This window comes from Opisthocomus hoazin, chromosome 9, assembly GCF_030867145.1.
Source record: "Opisthocomus hoazin isolate bOpiHoa1 chromosome 9, bOpiHoa1.hap1, whole genome shotgun sequence".
Taxonomy (NCBI): domain Eukaryota; kingdom Metazoa; phylum Chordata; class Aves; order Opisthocomiformes; family Opisthocomidae; genus Opisthocomus; species Opisthocomus hoazin.
The window spans coordinates 32,431,129-32,441,256 of NC_134422.1; the positions used below are offsets into that span (position 1 = coordinate 32,431,129).

Sequence of the window (10,128 nt, forward strand, 5' to 3'; positions counted from 1 at the left end):
AGTTTCTTTCAGCCCCCACTGTGTGACTGTACTGGCTGTCATTTCTTGTAGTGCTGGCAACATGCTTCCACGAAGCTGGGTTCATTTGATCTTTTGCTCACCTGTCTCTGCCCTAACTATGTAATGGGAGTAACATTATTGTGAAGATAAAACCCCTGACAGAGATACTCAGAGAGTGACAGAGTATCTTTGTGTTGGGCAGGAAATGCTTCTGGTTTGTTAGTACTTGATTTATGTACTGCATAAAACCCCTTCTTATCAATGACATTGCCACAGGAGGGAAGCGTACTATCAGCTGAAATGGCATTTGATTCTGTGCTCCTTTATTGGGTCCCATGGGCTGCCAGAAAAACAGTATACTCCTGGTCGGGTCTGGTAAACAAGGAGAGACAGAAAAGGAGGGAGGGATGGCTACACAGAGCCAATAGTCTGCCTGCTACACTAATTTTCATGGAAACAAGATCAGTAGTGCTGTTCTTTGATGTGAAAAAAAATGCTCAGAAACCCTCATGAAGTGAAAGGGTTATATCTGAAAATTCAGTCACTCATCTGAAATTTGTGGTCTTTATGATTCCCTCTCTCTTTCTTTACCTCCTTCAAAATTTGGGTATAGAAGGCAAAAAGACAACCACAGTAGGACTGTGCTGTGCACAGGCAGCTCTGCAAGACTCAGCTTCTCTTGGGTCCACCATTTGTCTGCAATAGATACCTGCACTTCAGCACAAATTATACCAATTTGTGTAATGATTCAGTACTGGAAATAGACATCCATCAGCTCACTAAACTCATTTCACTTATGATATAAGCCAGGCTGAAAATCCCAGACTCCAGAAGGAAGACACAAAGTCCAGCCTTTCTTTTGCTCTCCTATTGTTCGTCTTCAGTGCACAGATTACTCCATGAGAACTGTTTTTTTCCTTATGTATAGCCTCTGTGCCCTCATGGGGTCCATGTACTCCCTTTATCTAATGACTTTTTCAAAGTGTTTCATGATGCGTGTGACATGAGATTGTTTCACCACTACAAAGAGTGTTTTTTACTGAATATAATTGCAGTCTTTCTGCTACAGACATTTATGTCTCCTCACTCATAGAACTAAGAGTTGTTACTGTTCCTTCATCAGAAATTGTAACAGTATTCTCAAAAACTAGTCCAACAGCAAATTATTTCTTCAAGACGTTCTTCAGCTCGTACCTACTTCACCTAATTCACATACTGGTAACTACTCTAAAACATCTTAAAATTCAGAGGAATAAATTTTCATGTAATCCTAGAAACAGAAAATTAAGAAAATTCTACAAGATGTAATTTCAGGTAGTCTGGATCACAAATCTAAAGACCAATTTAAGAACAATCTCTTTGCTTTAATAAGGAATGATGTATTGCTTCTTGACCTACCAGTCATATGTGCCGCTGTCGTTGTCTGGGTCAAGAACACAGTCCTACTAACAGGAAGTCACTATGAGGACCCTGCTTACTCATAGGCGGGTGCTTGCATGATGTTTAGGATGCTTTGTATGTAATTCATGTCAATACCCTACGTAAAAGCTGGAAAATATGTTCCAGAGACTGGTGATCTCATTTAGAAGAGCTATCTGAGGGACAAAAGGACTCAAATATATCTTGTTTGTCCTGGCTTTGAGCTTGCAGAAGCTTTTCCTTTCTTTCCAAACCACTGCAGCTGTGATGAGATTGCTGAGGGCATGCCTAGGATTATTAGGCTGTGGTCAGATAATCAGAAGAGTAACAGCTTCAGGGTCTTAAGATAATTTCTCTCTCCTTGAAGCTGCCCATTGTCTCCCCAGTAGTGCTGGCAGAAACACACACGTATGGTTTAGTGCAAAGTCTGGCTTTATTTTAAACTGGTAAGGGAGGAAAGAATAGGACTTTCAGGTCAGGTAACCAGACCTTAACCTGAAGCAGACCAGGAAGCTCTCATGTTCTGTTCCACCAAACCTTTTAAGGGCAATAACTTCTGCCAAAACAAAGAATGAGCTGTTCAGGAGACAGAACTTTTTAAGCCTCTCCACAGATATCCTCCATATCTTGTCTGACCATGTTCTTAGTTTTGTCTTCTTCCTCCGCTCCTGTAAGGTCAGGCAATAAACCTTCACTCTGCTGGTGCTTCTGAGCTCCTCCAAGGAGATCCAAGGAAAACATCTGGAGAAAAGGATGTTGGCTTCCTTTAGACTACTTCATGCCAAAGGCAAAATGGATTGTAGCACTGAATCTTCAACAATGCATACCAGATATAGCTGGAAGTTGCTTAAATAGGACATGTGGCTCAGTGAATTCCAGTCTGTCCCAAATAAACAGCTGCCTGGTTTAAAAGAAGTCCATCTTAAATGTTAGTTGCTATTGTAACCATATGTCTCTCAGACATAGTTCATTCAGCTAAAATATTTTGTGACCACTGTCTGCCAAATGACCAATTTTATCTGTTTGAAGTAAAGCAATGCTCTGACAAAAATGGTGGGAGGGTGGTATTTTTATATTAAGTAGATTAAATAGTCAGTTGAATGGCAGAATGAGATGGTATGTAGCTGAGTATGTTTTATTGCTAAAGATTCTTTTACTGCACCAAGATATTAAAAACTAAAAAGCTGTGTTCATAAACATATATATATATATACACACATAATTTATGTTTAATTGTCTTTTTTGTTTGTTAGCCACAGAAAGACTTAAGGCTGCAAGTGTTGAGTGTGGGGCCTTGTTCACATAACTCATGCATCCATTATGTGAATGGATCCTTTGTCAATTTGTGTTTATTTTTTGTTTGTTGACTTAAATTGAAATTAAAACCAGATGACAAAATTATGATGAGTCTGTGGAGTCTATTTGGGAGGAACAAAAATAGCTTACATCATTGTCCTTGAAAAAGGAAAAGCAAACAAGAAGGCTTTTGAGCTAGGAAGCTGATATTCTTGCCTTTATTGATGTGGCAAAGGATGCAGAGAAGTGAGTGTTGCTCAGTGGGATGCATCAATCAATGACTGAAAACTGAAATCTGCAGTTGTTTATATTTGGATGCTACCTGTGCGTGGCCAAGTCCTGAATGCCATGACTCCACCTCCCACCCTTTCCTAAGCCCCAGAAGCTACAACCCAACAGACACGTCCCCTCCATCCTTCAAAGACAGTATTGCTCTTTGAAGTGATTGTGCCATTAGTGGTTGGTTTATTTATTTTTATTTATTTTAGTTGCAATTGCCAGGACACCTACTATACAGGGTGCTTCTGTGCTTGGCCTAATGCTGTCAACATCTAACAGGGTGGCAAGTGTGCAGAGTGAACCAGGACAGCAGAACCTTCTTCTGCAGCTGCCCCTGGGGCGGAAGAGAGGCCTACGGCAGGTAAGAACATGGGGAGTGAACAAACCTTCTCTCCTTCTGTTTGAGTTTGGTTGTTTTTTCTTGTGTGTGTCTGGTTTGAAATTATTTCTGGATGTGACATGTCCATTTTACCTAATTTGTGATATACTAGTGCAGTCAGTTGAGTCTGCAGGAACCGTAGCACAAGTTGTAGCAGAGAGCCCTGACAGATCCCTAAAAGTGGAGGTGCACTTTGAATTCTCCAATCACTCGTCTGCAGGATTTGGGTTTTTTTCTCATTAAATGATGGTCACACAATCTGCATTGCATTACATTCAATATTGAAACTCCAACGGCACAAAACCCAGAAGTTCCTATGAAGGAGATGTCTGAGCCACAGAAACCTTAAAACATGTATCTGCTAAAAGCAGAGTGAATGGACTTCTAGAGAAATATACAATGACAATCTGCTCTCCTTACAGAGAAGTTGTGCGATATGCGAACATACATCAGCCTAACTCTTTCTTCCAATGTTTAGCTTCGACGACCACTGCTGTCACGTCAGAAAACTCAAACCGAACTTCGTAGCCGTCATGGAGCTCGACTTTCAACGACGAGGCGGAGCATCCAGCCAAAACCAAAACCTACCGGTAGGGCAGTGCTACATTTCCAGAACTTCAGCACTTCATATCCGAAAGTATAAAAAACTGTGTTGTTGTTTTAGCTTAAAGGAAAAGTTAGTACGTAAGTTGTTTTCACTGTAGAAATAAGGGGTGCCATTCTTTACTAGTTGGTGCCCAGTTCAAGCTGGCAATGACTGGAAACTATTACCATTAATTTGCTCTTCAGTAGCCTATTTCAAAGTGAAGCCCCAGAAGTTTTAACCTTTTTCCCACAAAGTGGACATCCTATCAGAATATCATCCCCTCACAACACTTTGATGGTTTCTCCAAGGCCTTTAAGATGACACTGGGCATGGACAGTGAATTATCATGTCTCCTAGAGGTGTGGAGAATTTAGGCAACAGGTGTCCTCTGTTCAGGATGCCTTGTCCAAAACCTCCAGATGTACAAATTTTGAAGCTGCTATTGAGAGTAGTAGAAAGAAGGAGATTTCCCATCATTTGCAAGCTTAGCAGTGCAAAGCTTTAAGGGTTGTATATGGAATTGAATATGGGGCTGTTCTAGTCCATGCTGTATGTTTCCAAGAGTCAGCACTGCCAAACAGAGCAGGTGGCTGTATTCTGCACCACCGGAAGTGAGCAGTTAACTTTGGAGGGAACACCTGGAAGACCAAAGGTTGCTTGGGAACTTGTGGGCTTTCTAACTACCCAGTCAGGACTGTGCTGGGGCAACAGTGCTGCTGGAGAAGTCTGACACATAAAAGTTGACCCAAAATAATTAAGAGCAGGAGCAGGGATATCAGTTTTACTGTTAAGTGTTAGTCTAGCTGTCTTCACCCTGTGCTGTTTTGTTATTCCCGGATAGTGGACTCAGTCTGCGGGAATGGTGGGCAATCAGCTGCCCTGTTTATTTTCTCAGATTTCCTGCAAAACTTTGGGCAATTCACTTATATATTTGCATCTCAGTTTTCTTTTTTCAGTTGATGGCAGAAATGCCTAGCTCACATGGGAATTCAATTCAGTATATTCTTCTGGGATGGAAAGATGTTATGGGTGCCATTTATCTCACCAAGCCATGACAAAGATAGGTAGGGCAAATGGTCTTCAGGAGATCCACAACACTTGCTGTGGCTTTACAGCTTTTACAGGGTAAAAGGCTTTTAGATTAGACTCCAATTAGACAGCTTTTAAAGATGGAATGAGTCATGAATCTTGTCTTAGTTGTCAAAACTCCAGGGATCCTCTCTCGTCTTTTCTTGTTGTGCTTTCCTTCCCAAATTGTAGCATTTTAATACTCAATTTTCTGGGCTTTGTACCCTTCAGCGGAGCAGAAGCGGTCGGTGACTTTCACTGAAGCCCAGCCTGAGGCAACAACTGCCTCCCCAGGGGACCCATTGGCTCCAGCAGCCCAGGAGCAGGGCTGCAGCCACAGCAGTCCCCAGGTGACCAGCAAGCAGGAACCACTAAGTAAACCTGTGCTGACTTCGTCACCTGCCATAGTCATAGCTGATCTCCATACCCAGACCACCGGCCAGGTAACATGACTGACGGTTTTATCACGTGTGTCTGTCTGCTGCTTCATCTCAGTTTTGCTGATTTAAGTTGCAGGGCAAATTGACAGGGAAATGCCTGCTGCATTGCAGCACTATAACAAAAGCTGGCAGGTGAGTGAAGACAGCAAACTCTTCTGTGCATCTTTTCTTTAGGCTGAGTTTGCTGTCCAACCCCCTACTTTTTAATGTGCTCATATATTTCCTGCATATTTCCTTTCCATCTTCCCATCCCATATACTTGTCCTTCTGCACCTGTTCATCAGAGCAAGTTTTCATCAACAGCTTTCTGGTCTTTACAGCTTGCTATCTGAGAAATGTGTCCTTAAGGAAGGACTCCTTCAAAACCTCAGGACTGTTGTAGCAAAAGCATCACATTTCAAAAGAAATTGCCTGTCGAATGTTTTTCTGTGTTGGACACCACTGAGGACAGTGCAGGGACAGTCACAGTCGCCACTTCAACACATCAGTGACATCAAGATCACTTTTATACGCCCAGACATCTAGTGTCTTTTGGGGGTTATGTCCTTTGCCATGAACACATGAAAGACATCTGTCTTGAAACTATACGTAAGAAACTGAAATAAGGAGCTGTTAATGACTGAAATCAGATAACCTTTCTGATCATTGCTACAATCTGCAAGTGCCTGGCCCTTTATGGTAAAAAGTATTTCTGAATAAGAAAATATTTTATAGATGTTCCCTTGCTTTTTTTCCCCTGTCCCTCCCACTTTCTCTGAGCCTGACCACGGGCTCTCCTCAATTGCAGAGTGAGGCACTTTCTGCTGAGAAGGAGCAGGAAAAAGAGGAGGGCTTGGAGACCCAGCCAGCAACAGCACAAAGCACCCCACCCACACAGCTCTCTGACACTGAGGACTACGCTGGCCTCGAGACCACCAGCTTGCTGCAGCATGGGGACACTGTCCTTCACATCAGTGAGGACAACGGGATGGAGAACCCCTTGCTGGCCACTCACTTCAGCTTTACGCATGTGGAGCTTGGGGAGACTGATGTCGATCTAGATGAGTCTCATGTTTAACTCTTGGGGAAATGGAGTAGTGTGAGGAGGAAGAGAAAGTGTACCTTCTCCTTTGAGTCCCCTGGTAACTAGTAACCAATTACAACAAGAGCGCTTTATTATCCAAAATCAGAAAATAGCTAACAGCCAGTTGCTACAGACTGGCAAATTTCTGTTCGTGAAATCTATTTCAGTTCAGGGGAAGACTGCAGGAACAGCGAATTTTTATGGAATTCTCAGGGTAGGGGTGCGTGGGCAAATAATGTGGTCCATAAAAACCTGGTCTGGCAGCCATGTACTGTGATCAGCAGCCTCCCTAGGTAAGCGGGCTGTTGTACTATATGAGACAGAGGAGAGAAGCCTAGTGTGAGATTGTGCCCAAAATTTATTTTTGTAGCGTTTCTGAGAGGAGGGCTATATAGTAGCTGAATCCAAGGCTCTTACACCTTGGTACTGACAGCGAAAACACTGACAAAAAGTACCAGTCCAAAGCTTGGTTTTCACAAGCCTGGGACCATTGTTTCTCACTTGCAGAGCAATGATAAGCACCATGGAGCAATTAGACTTTGTCTTTTTTGGCACTGTAGACTTTAGTTGAGTTTAGTTTTGCCTGTTGGTTTCATTCCACTCAGTAAGATACTGCCCTTGTGCTACAAAAATATTTGCTCTGTAAAACTAAATACAGTACCTACCGTAAGAAGGAATGCACGTGCTGTGCACAGATACAGATGGGCAGGGGGTGAGTGGTCTGCGCTGTCCTGCTTAAATGTCCACGCTGTCCTGCTTAAATGTATTGAGTAATTCATCTCCTCGGCTTAAAAAAACCCCAAGAAACTGCATGTGGAATGCGTGGACCTTCCTGTACCTAGCAACTGCTCCACTGATGCTGTCATATGTACTTAGATACAAGGATTTAAAGTAAATATTTATATATGGTATTTTCATGTTCCTATATATAAAAATATAAATATATATGTACATTGTAAAGAAGAGATGGATATTGCAGGGCAGAAACTTGATGAAAGAATCTATTTTTGGCATTTTGAGATCATATTTAAAAAGGTTCCTTTTTATGTACGGAATGTTCATGGCTGCAAGGATTAGATACATATATGTAACATTTATACGTAGGTGGAGATCCCCATGGGGGATCAGCTGAAGTCACAGCTGAGCTATGAGCTGTGCTGCAGCATCATGGAATTACACTGAAATGTGAATTTAGCCATTAGCTGCTTACGGGCAAACTGCAAAACAGCTGTGAAACAAACCATGAAATCATAAGCAACGCCCAAGGTTGCCCTGTGCTTTGGGAATCATAGACTGCCTTTCTCAGCTTACATTAGAAGAACTAGATTTTATAATCATTGCATTATTGTGCAGAGGAAAATGTTTTAGATCTTCCTGAGAGTCTGTAAAATGTGCTAATTACCAGTTTGGCTCCTAAGGGCTTGTAATTTGGTGCACGCATCATAAAACAGCCTCGCTGAGGAGACAGAACAATATCCTCCTACCCATCATCCAAAGAAAAGGACTCGCATCTCTTTTCAACAGCTCTAAAAATGCTGTTTAAAATACTGCCATACAAACGACTGCCTCACTGCTGTAGTGCAGCATGCAGTTTTTACTGTTGCATGGAAAAATAACCATATACCTGACAGCAGGTTTCAGCCTGCTGAAACCTGTGGAGTCTTCAGGCTGTGCTGCCCGGTATTTGCCAAATGCTCAAATTTGACGGGAGCTGTGCACACCAATCTGGAGAGGGACCTCACGCATGTTAAGCCTCTGAACATAGCAAAAGCCATCCTTCTCCCAGGCTCACTGGTGTTGGGCATGCTCTGCTACCACTGCGTTGGTGAGAGATGGAGACTTTCAGCACCTCATGGGGAAAGCAGGGCTGAAAAGGCAACTATTTTTATAGTGCACCACCTGTATCACCATATGGTGATACCAATGCAACTTCAAAGTGTACGCGGATGTGTAAGAGAGATGGTTAGGTGAGGATGGCAGTGTTTCGATGCGCTGCTCAGTGTGCATCCTGAATGACAAAATGCTTACTCTGCTGACCAAACCATGCCGTACTGCTGCTTATCTCCTCAGCGAGTTGGAGCCAGCACCACCTACCTACCTGTAGGAAATTGCTTTGGATTAGCTCCTAGCTTGGAGCTCTTAGCTCAAAGAATTTCTAAATTCCAGATGCAGAGTTTTATTATTAACGGTGACACACAAATAAGAAAAAACACAGTGCACTTTCAAACCCCAAGGTAGGCTGTGTTACCGGCAGTTGGGTGGGGGAGGAGTTTCAGGTGCGAGCTGCGTAAACAGCTGGGTTGCAACATGTACAGAATTCATGGTGTGTTTTACAGAGTGACCTTTTCTGCTGAAAGTGAGAAGGAAACATTTTTCTTAATGAAAAGTAGATGCCTCGCCACAGTACTCCACTCTAACAATGAAAAAATAACTGTGATTTACTTCATTTCATTCAGTGTATGTAATAAATGTTTCCATTCAGGTTTCCCACTGTCGCTGGTGAATCCACAGTAGCAAGCCATAGCAAGGACTAAAATGTCTACCCTGCTAGAAATTAATGCAGCTTATAAATGATGTAATCTGTAATTTAGTTTTATTCAGGTGGCCGGGCAGATGGCTTTGCTTTTGTTGGACAATTGTTGCAAGCTGGAACAGATAGGCAGACCCGTCTGTCTGTTCTCTCATGTGTTTTACTGTCGTGTCAGTTGCACTTAATACTGTACTAATGAGGCGCATATGGTGTACTTTCGCTGGTTTTTGTTTTCCTCCAGTATCTCTGGAACAGAACTGGCCTGTTTCTGCTGTGATGACAAATGATGCTGCTTAAATAGTGTTAGAGGCCTTAAGCGCATGCCATGCTCAACAGCCACCCAGGCCTTGCGAGTCTCGTCAGCGTGTCCGTTGGCCCCACTGCCTCAGCATTTTAAGCAAACGTTGTTCCACAAACTAAATACAAAGGAGTAACGTCAAAAGGACAGAGTTCTGTGTTTAAGCCTCTTGTGCAACACCGCGTCGGTGTCCCATTCCGAGGGGCTTTGGTACCCTGCTCTTTGACACGATTTTGACCCAGGACACGGGCAGCCCTTGTTCAAATCCACCCTTCCGCTTGCAGCACGGGCCCGGCCGCAGCTCGCTCGACGCCTCCGCCCAGACCCGCGCAGCGACAGGGGCTGCAGCCACCCCGCCCCGGGCCGTCAGCCACCCCTGCTGCCTGCGGCGGTGCCACAGCGGTACAGAACACTCTTTGCTGGGAAATTAAAAAAACCAAACCGCTATAGAAACACGCTTCCCCCCCCCCCCCCGTTTCAGGCCCTTGGCCGGAGGGCGGCTGCTCAGGCGGGCCTTGCTCGGGCACTTGGGGAACAAGCCCGCAAGTCTGCCGCTGCCCGCACCGAAGGGGCAGCAGGGCCGGGCCTTTGCGCCGGCGCTTCAGACGGGGCCCCCGGGAAACGGCTCCTCAGCGGCCCCAAAGCCCTCGGCCCGCCGTGCCGTGCCGGCCGCGCCGTTGGCGGGACGCCACTGCGAGCAGCGCCATCTCGCCCGCCCCGCGCTCGCCGCCCAGCAGCACCCAGCCGCGGCCGCCGCCCGAAATGGCGAA

At 44.3% G+C, this 10,128-nt stretch overlaps 1 protein-coding gene across 16 annotated transcripts in view; it reads left to right on the forward strand.

Moving 5' to 3' along the window:
• Positions 1–9,501, forward strand: part of UNC80 (unc-80 subunit of NALCN channel complex) — a 138,775-nt gene extending 129,274 nt beyond the window's left edge. For all 16 annotated transcript variants that reach the window (XM_075429995.1, XM_075430002.1, XM_075429996.1 and 13 more), the window contains 4 exons: positions 3,274–3,355; positions 3,852–3,963; positions 5,259–5,470; positions 6,255–9,501. In XM_075429995.1, the coding sequence (XP_075286110.1) occupies positions 3,274–3,355; positions 3,852–3,963; positions 5,259–5,470; positions 6,255–6,524 (676 nt within the window). In that variant the 3' untranslated portion in view covers positions 6,525–9,501. The remainder of the gene's footprint in view (positions 1–3,273; positions 3,356–3,851; positions 3,964–5,258; positions 5,471–6,254) is intronic.
• Positions 9,502–10,128: the final 627 nt, after the last annotated feature.